Source organism: Podarcis gaigeae (assembly GCF_964106915.1).
Source record: "Podarcis gaigeae genome assembly, chromosome: 1".
In the NCBI taxonomy this organism is placed as follows: domain Eukaryota; kingdom Metazoa; phylum Chordata; class Lepidosauria; order Squamata; family Lacertidae; genus Podarcis; species Podarcis gaigeae.
In genome coordinates, this window is record NC_139678.1 from 8,083,792 (window position 1) to 8,098,287 (window position 14,496).

At 43.5% G+C, this 14,496-nt stretch overlaps 1 protein-coding gene across 2 annotated transcripts in view; it reads right to left on the reverse strand.

Moving 5' to 3' along the window:
* Window positions 1-1,983: 1,983 nt before the first annotated feature.
* Window positions 1,984-14,496, reverse strand: part of LOC310844242 (potassium channel, subfamily K, member 16-like) — a 68,267-nt gene continuing 55,754 nt past the window's right edge. The window contains exons 1-6 of one of the 2 annotated variants that reach the window (XM_083738104.1): window positions 13,669-13,792; window positions 11,738-11,938; window positions 8,843-8,966; window positions 6,807-6,970; window positions 5,605-5,767; window positions 1,984-2,246 (exon numbers count right to left, since the gene is read on the reverse strand). In XM_083738104.1, coding sequence (XP_083594230.1) covers window positions 2,086-2,246; window positions 5,605-5,767; window positions 6,807-6,970; window positions 8,843-8,966; window positions 11,738-11,932 — 807 coding nt within the window. In that variant the 5' untranslated portion in view covers window positions 11,933-11,938; window positions 13,669-13,792 and the 3' untranslated portion in view covers window positions 1,984-2,085. Of the gene's footprint in view, window positions 2,247-5,604; window positions 5,768-6,806; window positions 6,971-8,842; window positions 8,967-11,737; window positions 11,939-13,668; window positions 13,793-14,496 lie in introns of those variants that run through there. The other variant, XM_083738105.1, reaches the window with a different exon arrangement.

Below are 14,496 nucleotides of genomic sequence, written 5' to 3' on the forward strand. Positions count from 1 at the left end.
GGGAAAAAGAAGAAACAATTTAGCACAGCATCCACAATGGCTTCCATCTGCAAAGTATGTTTTATCTATGCATATAGAATGTTTTTGTTGTGTGTTTCTCTGGGTATTACAGTCATACCTCGTGTTGCATTGCTTCAGGTTGAGCGTTTTCAGGCTGCGTCCCGCGGTGACCCGGAAGTACTGGAAAGGGTTACTTCCGGGTTTTGGCACTCATGCATGCACATACACACAAAATGATATCACGTGCATGCGCAGAGGCAGCGAATCGCGAACCGCGCACGCGGGTTGCATTCTGCTTATGTTGTGAACGGGACTCCGGAACGGATCCCGTTCACAACCAGAGGTACTACTGTATAGAAATTACATTTGGCACCATTTTCAAATCAAAGTCCAACTTTGACAAGCCTTTATCTCCTGGCCATGCTAGGCACATCACAAGCGGGTTGTGAGATTGTGTGCACGTTATTAAATTGCCTTTATTTGGGGCATCTTCTGTTACTGCACGAAGCGTTTGTTGCTGCCACCTGTGCACATATATGCGCATATCTCCCTAGCAAAGCTATATTTAGACTATCTTCTTTATGGTGTGCTTTTTTCTTTGTCTTCCAGTGGAGGCCTGAGGTCTTAAGCATTCAGAATTCCCCACTCTTTGTCCAAACAAGTGCCAAGAGATCTTGGCTGTCCTCCTCATTTTCAACTTCGCTCCGATTATACTATGACCCTAAAAAGGCTGCGAATTCAGGGATGAAAAAGAGTGGGGTGGAAAAGGTAGGCATACGCAGAAGGGGGTTTTCCTTCTGGTGGCGGCTGGACAGTCAATACCGTGGAACGGAAAAAGTGATCCAAGCAAAAGCACAGATCCCTTCTCCCCAGAGATGCATTCACACACACTTCACTTGGCAGTACCTCAGGACATTCTTTCCTCTCAAAATGTTCCAAGAGCTTTCTCCTGCAATTCCATATTTCAGGGACGGTTATACTTCAGTGGTGGCCAATTCCCAGTTTGGGAGCTTGATCTGGCCCCGAGACAATTTTTTTCTGGCCCTTCAGAACCCTCTACTGTTTTTGGCGATGCCACATATATTTAAATAGTGAGTGCGGCTCAGCGCCCTGATGGGGTGTCCTGGGAGAGGGGAGTTTGAATGCCCATGCAGTTACCATCTCCACCTAAGCTGGTCTCCACTGCTCTCATGGGGGGGGGGTTGTGTCTCTGTGCCTGTGTGTGTGTACACGTAGGCGTTCACACATGTGAGGGTGTGCAGTGCCCACTGGAAGGGAGAAGCCAGTGTGGTCCTCAAGCCAGAAAATTCCACCACCCCTCCCACTTTACATGGGGACCCTTTGTCTGTCCTGATGTTGGATGAAAATGCCCCTTAGAATCATGGAATCATAGAGCTGCAGAGTTGGAAGGGGTTCCAAGGGTCATCTAGTCCAACCCCCTGCAATGCAGGAATCTCAACTAAAGCATCCAGGACAGATGGCCATCCAACCTCTGCTGAAAAACTTTCAAGGAAGGAAAGTCCACCACCTTCCGAGGGAGCCTGTTCCACTGCTGAACAGCTCTTTCTGACAGTAAGTTCTTCCTGATGTTTAGTTCAAATCTCCATTGGTATAAGTTCTCCCTTCCAGATCAGGTGAAAGCAAGCATGCTCCCTCTTCCATGTGACAGCCCTTGAGATATTTGAAGACGGCTCTCATATCTCCCCCAATCCCCTCTTTTTCAGATTAAAAATACCCAGCTCCTTCAACCACTCCTCATAAGGCTTGGTTGCCAGACCCTTGATCATCTTGGTTGCTCTCCTCTGCACACATTCCAGTTTTGAGAATCCAAGTATTACCCACCCTCCCTCTCTTGGTTGCAGAATACCCGGCTATTTCACAGTTTATTAGGAACTGCATAACCTAAAGAGCAACTAGTGAGTTTTTAAGGAATACTCAGAATGACACAATGGCATAAAATTATAAAAAGCTCAACCGAAGACCTTAAGTGCAACTGATTTTTATGTCAGTCTCCACCTGAATGAAATGATAAATTCTTCTCCAGTGGACATGTAGCAGACTGACTCCTTTGGGGCAGTGTTATTTTTACCCTCTGCTGTCTTTTTGTGAGCTTGCTTTTGGATCCACAGGTGCCAGGAATGAAGATACCAGTTCAAACAGCACAGCAATCCAGGCCAGACCAATGATGATCCAAATGGCTGAGAGCAGCCGGTAGCCCGGAAAATACGTCCTGTCCTGCTTCTTCCCTGGAGACACAGAGAAAAGCAACAATAATGTGTGAGGAGGTGATTTAAAGGACCTGCCAACTCAGTTTATCCAGACCTCATTAGGTCATGTTCACACCATACGTTTAAAAGACATTTATACCACTGAATTGTGGGAAGATGAACACAGGAAACTGCCAATGTCCTTATTATTGCCTATTCATGATGGTTTGGGCACATGATGCTGTTTGAGCCTATAAAAGCTTTGGTGTGGTTGCGCTACCACATTCCCAATCAGTGCACATCCTGTAAATTCATTCATATATATATATATATATATATTTGCTTTCGTAGATTTTCACGGGTACAGGAATGCAGGTTTTGGTGTCCTCGGGTGTCTTCCCGTGTAAAAGTTGGGGTGTCTAGGCGACGTTTCGACGAGGTCTCACTCGTCATCTTCAGGCTGGTGCTTTCGGCTTCTTGTTACTGGAACAGAGCGGGATCTCAATGTTTGAGTTCCTATAAATACTGTAGAGGGGGTGTGGTGTCTAGCCTCCAATGTTCTGGGCAGAGAGGAAGTTCCCAGGCTAGTGTGCCTTTTCTTCTTTTGTTCCTTAATTACTTGAGGGATACCTTGAGTGATTTCTTGAGTGATATCCTGAGTACCACTTAGGTGGGTCATTAGGTGTGGATTAGTTGCTAAAGTCTTTGTGTCTTGACCTCTTGAACTTTGTGAAGAGTTTTCCTGAGAAGATGGCTGTATTGCCCTTAGTTGTGCTTTGGCTTGGCTTCGTGTATAGGGGCGAGCTGTGGTTTTGTGGCTTGTGTCAGCCAGATCTGTGTAGGGATTGCAGGGGGGTGCAGCATCCGGAGGTGCCACCATCAATTACTGACACCATCCAGTAGCCAATCCATGGTGGCACCTCCGGATGCTGCACCCCCCTGCAATCCCTACACAGATCTGGCTGACACAAGCCACAAAACCACAGCTCGCCCCTATACACGAAGCCAAGCCAAAGCACAACTAAGGGCAATACAGCCATCTTCTCAGGAAAACTCTTCACAAAGTTCAAGAGGTCAAGACACAAAGACTTTAGCAACTAATCCACACCTAATGACCCACCTAAGTGGTACTCAGGATATCACTCAAGAAATCACTCAAGGTATCCCTCAAGTAATTAAGGAACAAAAGAAGAAAAGGCACACTAGCCTGGGAACTTCCTCTCTGCCCAGAACATTGGAGGCTAGACACCACACCCCCTCTACAGTATTTATAGGAACTCAAACATTGAGATCCCGCTCTGTTCCAGTAACAAGAAGCCGAAAGCACCAGCCTGAAGATGACGAGTGAGACCTCGTCGAAACGTCGCCTAGACACCCCAACTTTTACACGGGAAGACACCCGAGGACACCAAAACCTGCATATATATATATATATATATATATATATATATATATATATATATATATGAGGTAAAGGGACCCCTGACCATTAGGTCCAGTCGTGGCCGACTCTGGGGTTGCGGCGCTCATCTCGCTTTATTGGCCGAGGGAGCCGGCGTACAGCTTCCGGGTGATGTGGCCAGCATGACTAAGCTGCTTCTGGCGAACCAGAGCAGCACACGGAAATGCTGTTTACCTTCCCGCCGGAGCAGTACCTATTTATCTACTTGCACTTTGACGTGCTTTCGAACTGCTAGGTTGGCAGGAGCAGGGACCGAGCAACGGGAGCTCACCCCGTCGCAGGGATTCGAACTGCCGACCTTCTGATCAGCAGGTCCTAGGCTCTGTGGTTTAACGCACAGCGCCACATGCGTCCCATATATATATATATATATATAAATAATGTTGTTGTTTTATTTGTATCCCACCTCCACTCAGGGAGGCTTCCAGCATATATAAAAACATTATAAAACATAAAGCGTTAAGAATCTCCCTATACAGGGGTGCCTTCAGATGTCTTCTAAAGGTTCTGTAGTTCTTTATCTCCTTGATATCTTCCTGGTTCCCTGTAACCTCACTTCTTGCAGTGAGGGACCCACCAGAAGGCCCACGGAGATGGACCTCAGTGTCCGGGCTGAACAATGGGGGTGGAGTTGCAGTTCCAACCAAGAGAAAGGTGCAAAATCACTGTCCAGTAAAACACATTGAGCATTTTCCTTTCTTTCATGTTTGATGCATCCAGCCCAACCCTCTGCAATGCAGGAATCTCAGCTAAAGCATCCATGACAGATGGCTATCCAACCTCTGCTTAAAATACCCCAGGGAAAGAGAGTCCACCACCTCTCATGGGAGTTTATTGCACAGCCGAACTACTCTTATTGTCAGAAAATTTTAATGAATGCTCAGTCAGAATCTCGTTTCTTGTAACCTGAAGCCATTGGTTTGAGTCCTACCTTCAAGAGCAGGAGAGAAGAAGCATGCTCCCTCTTCCATGTGACGGCCCTTAATATATTTGAAGATGGCTATCATATCTCCTCTCAGTCTCTTCTTTTCCAGGCTAAACATATCCAGCTCCTTCAACCATTCCTCATAAGGCTTGGTTTCCAGACTCTTGATCATCTTGGCTGCCCTTCTCTGCACATGTTCCAATTTGTCAACAGCCCAGAACTGGACCCAGTATTCCAGATTGTCAGATTGTTCTGACCAAGCAGAATAGAGTGGTACTATTCCTTTTCTTGATCTGGACACTGTACTTCTGTTGATGCAGCCTAGAATACCGTTACCTTTTTTTCCTACTGCATCACACGGTTGATTCATATTAAGCTTGTGGTCCACCAAGACCCCTAGATCCTTTTCACATGTACTGTTAGTAAGCCAGGTGTCCCCCATCCTATATTTGTGCAGCTGCTTCTTCCTGACTAAGTGCAGAACCTTACATTTATCCTTATTGAAATGCATTTTGTTAGCTTGTGCCCAGTTCTCCAATCTGTTAAGGTCATTTTGAATTGTGATTCTGTCTTCTGTGGCATTAGCTACTCCTCCGAGTTCAGTGTCATCTGTACATTTGAGAAGCATCCTCTCAGTTCATTCAACCAAGCATTTATAAAGACGTTGAACAACAACAGGTCCAGAACAAAACCTGGTGGCACCCTACTTGTCACTTTTTTCCAGGATGTCAATGAACCATTAATTACTCTTTGGGATAGCTTCTGTAAATCTGGAGCTGTTCCTGGAAAATAGGGATACTTGAAGGGTCTGTACTTGAGAAACTTAAAATATGGTTTGGGTTCCAAATTATAATCATTGCAAGTCATCTTTTGTATGAAACCTGAACTGAGCTTTCATATTCTTCAGTCGAGCAGATTGGTTCCCACTAGTACCTTGAGGCCACAGATGACCTAGCTTTATCTCTAAAACCAGTTAAGCTCACAATATGAAAGTATTTTGAAAGCCTTACCAATTAGATAGTCTCCAAAACCAATGGTGCTGAGTGTAATAAATGTAAAATAGATAGCTTCATAATAACTCCAATCCTCCACCCATTGAAAGAGGACTGATGGCAAAATAAGAAACGCTATAATTCCCATAGCCACGAACAAGATAAAATATCTTGCTGAATTCTAAAAGATAAAGAAAAAAAGAAAAGAAATAAGGTAGGTTTGATGCAACAGAGCTCAGTTTTTTTCGTTCCAGCCATGCACAGGGATTTTAGGCTGCATTAACAGATAAATAACAATAATTCCATCCTAGTTAGACTTCATCTGGAGCACAATACCCAGTTCTACATTCACATGCAAGTGCTTGGTTCACATCTATTCACTGGGAACCTACATCCTTTTCTTTTGGATTGCTGTGTAGGTAAGCTACAGTCTAAGAACCTCCTTTTAAATTTCTCCAAGACAGGCTCCAGGAGAGGAGATGGTGGCTGCTTTGGCCACAAACTAAGGCATGGTTTGGCTTAGCATGTTTGTCCAAACTCAGGCTCATTTTTTGTGCCTGCAGACAAACCACAAGCTGTACACAAAACAGAAACCTTCGTTTTAGAAAGAGGCAAGTATCTAAAAGCCTTGGTCTGTCGTAATCCCATGTTAACTTGGCAAACTTGATTTTCTAAACCTTGAAAAAAATTGTGACGATGCAATTTTTTGTTCACTTGTACGTTGTTGCATACGCCCTTGCACCCACGAGCATTTTGGAGAGTTAAGAACAATAAATTCCATGAATTTGAGAAGATATATTTTGCAAATTTATCCCAGAGCCATTTTCACTAAATGCAAACAGCTGTGTTCCAAAAATCTGTGCTTCTTGAAACAAATAATTTGGGGAGTTTCTCTCATTCCTATTTGAAGGCAGAGCTCGAGTTTATCTTCCTCATTTAATTAGAGGGCATAACGCACATGTCTAATTTTTTCTTGACTTCCTACTATTATAGAAGCAGCTAATTATATATGTATATGTATATGAAATATAATAGATATAAGAAGAGCCCTGCTGGAACAGGCAAGGGCCCTTCTAGTTGAGGATTCTGTTCTCATCGAAGCTGACCAGATGCCCACAGGAAACCTGCATACAGGACCCGAGTGTAGCAGCAGTCTATGTCGGCCTCAGTCTTGTGACTGCTGAATTAGAAACCATCTCTAGATAAAGTAACTGAATTACCTTGTTTTCTTTCCCATGCACTTTCTCTGCACAGCTTTCGAAGATTCCTGAGACTAAAAAGCCAATATAGTTCAAGCAGAGGAGGCAGAAGGGGATTCCAAAGAGAGCAAAAATAACACAAAAGATCTGACCTTCTTTCGTTTGGGGACAGAGGTTTCCATAGCCTGTTGTAAGATTAAGAAAGGGTTGCAAAGACGTCAGCAACTGTTGATTTGCCAATTACCTTCAGATTTTTCAGTTCTTTGAAATTTGTGATAGTTACTGGATTGAAAATGAATTACAAAATACTTATTTATTTTGGGATAAATTTAGAAGTGTATTTGATGATATGTCTTTGGTGATGAAATAGGGCATGCAAGGAGCGTCTTAGATAGAGGAACCACCATTGTGCCCAGATACCCCATAATAGCCCTGAAGGTAAGTCTTCAGGGCATCTGCAGTGAGGAGGGAAAAGAGTTCCTCCATTTGTCACCATCAGTTGGTTAGAATCAGTTGCAATTCCCAAGTCCCTAAATTCTTTCAAGAATGCTCTAAGAATATGATTTCTTTCAACTGCGGTGTGACCTGACCTGATCAGTATGGCCAGGTGAGAGCTGGGATGGATAAGGGTTAAACTCTACCTCTGATAGAGGGCTCTGAATCTTTTCTCCCTTATTCCCACCTTCTTTCCTTCCTTGCTTGCTTCCTTCCTCCTTTGATTAATTTATTTATTTGTTATTGATTGATTGATTTCTCTCTGTGTGTGTTTCTTCTTTTCATTTACTTTATATCAGTTTGGTTTTTATTGCATTGTATGTTGAAAAGTTTCAAAAACTAAGCAGCATACTCCATGCATCTGTAAGGACCAGACTTGAGTTGTTTTCAGCTGAGATCCTATGAAGATTTTGCCAAGCACCAGGAATAATCAGAGAACCAATTAGAAAACTAATATTATCTACTGATCCAGATTCTCAAGTGGACAGAGTCAGGAAATGAAGCCTCCTGGGATACCTCAAGTTCAAAACTGAGAAACAGATAAACCCTTTTCTTGGGTCTCAGAAGCTGCAGCTTTATGGCCTGAACTCGAAGTGCAGATTAGTTTATCCCTAGCACACTTGAATCAACTGTTTGTGCTTCACACCAGAAAGCTTCACTGGAGCTTTCCAAACTGTGTGTCACGACAAGTTACCGTAGTCTGTCAGCTGCGGTGTGTACTGTAGGTGTGTCATGCAAACGCTACAGAGGGGTTAGTTTAACCACCAGTTTGCTAGTAAAACTGAATTATTGTGTTACAAATTGACGCATGTATAAAAAGTGTGTGATCAACATGAAAAGTTTTGAAAGCTCTGGATTAAACAGTTCTGTATTAAGCTCTGGATTAAAGGGAGGCGGGTGGCGCTGTGGGTTAAACCACAGAGCCATGGACTTGCTGATCAGAAGGTCGGCGGTTCGAATCCCCGCGACGGGGTGAGCTCCCATTGTTCGGTCCCTGCTTCTGCCAACCCAGCAGTTCGAAAGCACATCAAAGTGCAAGTAGATAAATAGATACCGCTTCAGCGGGAAGGTAAATGGTGTTTCTGTGTGCTGCTCTGGTTTGCCAGAAGCGGCTTAGTCATGCTGGCCACATGACCCAGAAGCTGTATGCCGGCTCCCTCGGCCAATAAAGCAAGATAAACCCTTAATAAGGTAGCTTCTCCCACTCATTCAGTGCATGGTTTTCTGCATCCAGACAAAAAGGGTGTGTGGTTTCTTATGCATTGTGTAGCTTACTGGAAAGAAGTTGCAATCCTATGCAAATTTATTGGGGAGCAAGTCCCACTGAATACATAGGGTTGTGCTGAGAGGGACGGATTTGCATTAGGTTGACCCCAGAAGGGTGGGGAATAAATAACTAATCAGGGAATGGTCTTGTTGGGCATACAATAAATGAACTATTTATTTGGCCAGAAAGGGCAAGGCAAAGATGAGATGTGAAGGATGATGAAGGAGCAAAAGCGAGAGCAGTTGAATGCCCTGCATATTATATTTGGGGGGAAGCCAGAACCAAATGACAGTACCTATTGTGGCTAACATAGTGCCCACGAAGAAGAAAGAATTAGTGAAATCCCAGCTGCTCCTCTGTTTTTCATGAGGATGGGTTCCTACTGGATCTATTCCCATGTGAACAGCTCTTACCAGTCTCTGCAATTGAAAGTAAGACTCAGTTTGAATATTCCAGCAATAAGAATAGCCCCTCCTCTGATTATCACCAGATACTGCTAACCAAATCATTATGCATTCAGAAGGGAAGTTCTTGTGGATCAGTTTAGCACATTCTTCCCCCAGTGGCCAGCCCAATGCTCATGGGAAGCCCACAAACAAGACCTGAGCACAACAGCCCTCCCCTCACTTGTCACCCCCAGTAACTGGTAGGATTAGGGCTTATGTACACTCAACGTTTTCTCCACTCTTACCAGGCAAAGGTCCGCACTCCAAGGGGTGCTTGTTGTGGTTTGCACCAAGCTTTCCCAGTGAAAACTGTGATCTATGTTTGAGTTGTTGAGAAGGATGCAGCAGTTTCACCCTCAAAGCTTAGTGATAAAGTAAACTCCTTACACAAGACTTGAAAACAAGTCTTGACTGGTCAGGATGGCAACAAGGGCTTTTTTCAGCAGGAACTCTCCAGAACTCAGTTCTGGCACCTCTCAGGTAGGCGCCTTTGCCATTATAGGAGAAGGAGGGAGGTGTTCATGGTGAGTTCCAGGAACTTCCGATACCTCTTTTCCTAGAAAAATAGCACTGATGGCAACACTATAAGAAGCTTTATTGTTTATATCTCAAGTTCAATGCTAAGTGTTTCTCTCCCTTGAACCCAAGAGAGGGTTTGGTCTTCTTGCTGCAAAAACACACTTTTGTAGCAATGCATAAATGTCTTACTTCCCTGTCTTCATAAATTCTTCTGGACAGATTCTGCTTGGAGTATTGGCTCTCCCATATTCTCAGTCAACAAAACAATGGTGAGACTACCCCATCTCCCACCCTCTGTTCTAAGGCACAAAGACACACTTTTCAAGGCAGTTAACCAGACAATAATTGAGCTTTTCTGTGACCTTGAACAGAGTCATCTGTTTTGCAACTGCTATATGTTGTATGTTCTCCTTTCCTCAGCATTATATTTGCAAAATACGTTTCCCAGCAAATACAGAACAGTCCTACATTGGTTCTCGGACACTTTGGTACTCGGACATTTTGGCTCCCGAATGCCACAAACCCTGAAGTGAGTGTTCCGGTTTGCGAATGTTTTTCGTAAGCCAAAAGTCTGAGCCAAAAGCTTCCATGGCTTCTGATTAAGTGCAGGATGCGCCTGCAGCCAATTGGAAGCCACACCTTTGTTTTCGAACCGTTTCGGGAGTCGAATGGACTACCGGAATGGATTAAGTACAATAACCAAGGTTCAACTGTACAAATATTAACAAAAACCCACACTTTATAGCTGAATTGGAAGAAACATAAATTTGGGTTTTCCGTGACCTTGATTGGAATCACCTCTTGCAGCTACTACGTGACATATGTTCTCCTTTCCCTAAATTATTCTTTGCACAATACAGTACAGTACAACAACAACAACAACAACAACTATTATTATTATTATTATTATTATTATTATTATTATTATTATTATTTGTACCCTGCCCATCCTGGATTAAAAACCGGGCTCAGGGCAGCTAAAAACAATGTGACTTATTAAGAGCATGAAACAGCATAGAATACAACATAAAATGCAGCATCAATATCAATAAAATTCAAAAATTCAGGGGTCATTTTTGGAAAAGGGAAAAAAAAAACCCCAGTCAGTAGACATCGATTGATCACCAGGGCTAACTGGCCAAGTTGGTCCTACTAGGGCCAGCGAGGAGACCAAGGAAGAATTTAAATGTGGGGTCCCAGAAAGGGTTTCTTCACAGAAGAATAAAGGGAAAAGAGAATAGAGGATCGGGCTAATTCAGATTGAAGGCCAAGCGGAATAACTCTGTCTTACAGGCCCTGCAGAAGGAGATTAAGTCCTGCAGGGCCCTAGTCTCAAGGGACAGAGCATTCCACCATGTCGGAGCCCTCACTGAAAAAGCCCTGGCCCTGGTGGAGGATAGTCTGGCTTTCTTAGGGCCCGGGACCTTTAAGCTATTATTATTCATGGACCTTAGGGTCCTCTGTGGGTAAGTATGAGGGTCCAAGGCTGCATAGGGCTTTAAAGGTCAAAAAACAGCACCTTAAACCTGACCCCATACTCCAACAGGAGCCAGTGCAGCTGGTAGAGCACTGAGTGAATATACTCCCATGGCGAGGAGCCTCGCTGCAGCAATCTGCACCCACTGGAGTTTCTGGGACAGTTTCAAGTACATCCCCGCGTAGAGTTACAGTAGTCAAGCCTGGAGGTGACCGCCGCATGGATCACTGTGGCCAGGTTGGAGCAGGAAAGGTAAGGGACCAACCACTTCATAAGGTACAAATACTAACAAAAACCTGCTCCTTATAACTGAAACAGAGGAAAACGTCAATTTGGGTTTACAATGGATTGCCGTTAACAAGCTGGTTTTCACGAGGAAAGCCCCAGAGCAACGAAATGGTGCTCAGACACGGAGCTTTAAATTATGGCCAGGCCTGGAGAGAGTGGAGGAAAGCTCAGTGTGGAGAAGCCCATGCTGCCTCCAACAGTGTTGGCAGAACACAGCCATAATGTCTAGTAGTCATTCCTTGTCTTATCCTCCAACAATCTGCCTAATCCTCCATGGGGATAAATTTTCACATGCAGAAGGAAGGGTGAGTCCTTATGGCCCTATGCTGGCCACTGATTCGGTCCCCACCTCAATTCCCACCTCCTAAACTGTATTCCCCCCATATATACTTTCTGACCTCTTAACCTCTGGTGTCCTGCCACGGTCATCCCTTTCAGTCTTGCTGAAGTAATGCCTTACCTGTATGAATACCTCCACCTCTTCTGGGCTGAGAGCGGTGTAATTCGAAAAGAATTCCTCTTTCATGTGAAAAATTGTTTCTTCTATTCTTTTGTGGTGATCATTCTCCAGAAGCTCGAAGACGAAGGCACCCATCACCATGTAAGTCATGTAGCCAGCCAGCAGTAGGACGCCCTGTGCCCTGCTCACATACATGTTGTTCTGTGTGGGAATGAGATCCACGGAAGAAGTAGACACAAGAACAACTATAGTTTAGTCAGCAAGTCCATATTTTTCTTGACCCAGACTCAAGCGTACAGCCCCATAGCTGGGCACTCTCCATAGTTGGGCCCAAGCTAATTTCAGTAGGGACAAATGTACGGTTCTGCACTTAGGCAGGAAGAACCAGATGCACAAATAGAAGATGGGGGACACATGGCTAAATAGCAGGACATGTGAACAGGATTCCAGGGGTCTTGGTGGACCACAAGCTGAACATGAGTCAACCGTGTGATATTAATACCATGAGATTTATCTAAATTAGCATCATTAAACATCAACAAAATATATCATGAGGTATCACTGGATATTGACAAATGGCAGTCATTGAACCTGACTCTATGGGGGAGTGTTCTTAAAATGAACATAATAGCTAGACTAGTTTATATGTTATGAGGAATTCCAATTCACATAGCAAGAAAGGAAGAGGAAAAGATGGGTGAATTTGGGTATATTAATGTTAGACCAGCTGATAAACGAAGAGGCTGTATTTTATATACATTCTGTTTTAGGAGACAAATACAGATTACCTACAAATGCTCAATGGCAATATCTCCAGATAAAATGCTTGCTAACCACCATCTACGGACCAGCAGCTTTTACAGCCTCAGAGAACCCAGAGATATTGAAGCAGCTGATTAATTCTCATGCAACAAAGGGCCATCAACGTATATAAATCTTTGTTACTAGCAAACCAATTTGATATACAGGTATTGAGAGAGGGATGGGATAAAGAATTAGAGACCTCAGTTTTCACCTCACAGTGGGAAACTCTTTTTAAGTGCTTTAACAGGGGTTTTCTGGACCTTAAATTGAGGTTCATACAACAAAAAATAGTATTTTGAATATACTGGACCCCATCACGTTTGTTTAAAAAAGGGCTATCTAAGGTAGCTAACTGTTGGAGGTGCAATCAGTACAATGCTTCCCCAAAACCTATGTGTTTTTCATTGTCCTATATTGAAAGATTTTAGGCAGATGGTAACAGAAACTATCAACAGAACTGTATGGAATAATCTTACATTTACAGTGCAAAATATCTTTTTGAATTATATACCCAGCACATGGAACCTTACAAAAGGACAATATGAGTGGAGTTTCCGTGCCCTTACCATGGCAAAAAGACGGATACTGATGAATTGGAAAAATAAAAATGAGGCTTCCTAATACCTTGCATTGAAGACAAACTCGCAAAATATGAACAACTAGCATATAAATGCAGACTTGCCATGGATAAACCAAAGGATATTTTAAACCCATTCTTACAAATACCATAATAGGTTAAAATTAAAAATTAAAAAATAGTCCAGTAGCACCTTAGAGACCAACTAGGTTTGTTCTAGGTATAAGCTTTCGTGTGCATGCACACTTCTTCAGATACACCAGATATACATACTTCAGATACACATCTGAAGAATGTGTATTGCACATCTGAAGAATGTTTTGGACATGCAGTGTTAGGAACATTGCATGTCCAACACATTTTCCCTTTCCGGGTTTGGTTTGGTTTCTTAAGAAACCAAATGTTTCATTGGGAAACGTGGAGGGAGAAAACCAGGAGGCTTTGTCAAGGTGGAGCTAGTGTGTTTTCCCACATCCATAACCAGCCCAGGGGTCATTTGGAGGAGGGAATTGAAAAGAGGAGAGAGGTCTTTGCTTGGCTCCTCACTCACCCTGACAGAGTCCTTCGAGTCCAATTCTTAAATTATCCACTTCATCAACTCCCAGTATTTGATGGGAGAGTCTCAGTGGTTCCCTTTTACTGGGTAGCTATTTGGGAGGAGCAGCTTAACCCCCTCCCCCATGGGCTCTATGAGGTCATGAGTACATTACCCTCTTTTACTTACCTGGTCTTCTGTGAGGTCACCACCTCTGTACCTGCTGGGCTGCTGATAGCCTCTCTAGGTCTGAGAGGCTGGTGGGAAGATCAGCCCACAGTATTTTAGAAATGTATAGGGAGGAAGCTCTGATGAGCAATGGGAATGCTCATCAGATTTGCAGATGGCACCAAACTGGGAGGGTAGCTAATGCCACAGCAAAAAGAATCAGAATTTAGGGTTGCAATTTGTCCTCTTTTTCCAGGACACGTCCTCTTTTTCATGGGCAGAGTCATCATAGCAATCCATAGTTAAAAGCAGAAGTTGGCAAATGTGTCCTCTTTTTTGCAACCCTACATTGAGCCCCAGCTAACAAAATGAATTTCAGTAAGGACAAATGTCAGGTTCTGCACTTAGGAAGGAAGAACTAATATAGGATGGGGGGCACCTACTTTATTGGCAGTACATGTGAAAAGGATCTAGGGGTTTTGGTGGACCACACACTGAACATGAGTGAATAGTGTGATGCAGCAGCAAAACTAATGCTATTGTTTAACCCTCAGAATGAATAAATGCTAGGATTTTGATTGATTGGGATATGGATTAAAATACAAACTGCAGAGCTGTTCCAGACAGAGAATTCCTGGGCCTGCTTATGGAAATAAACCTCGCTGACCTACAGCT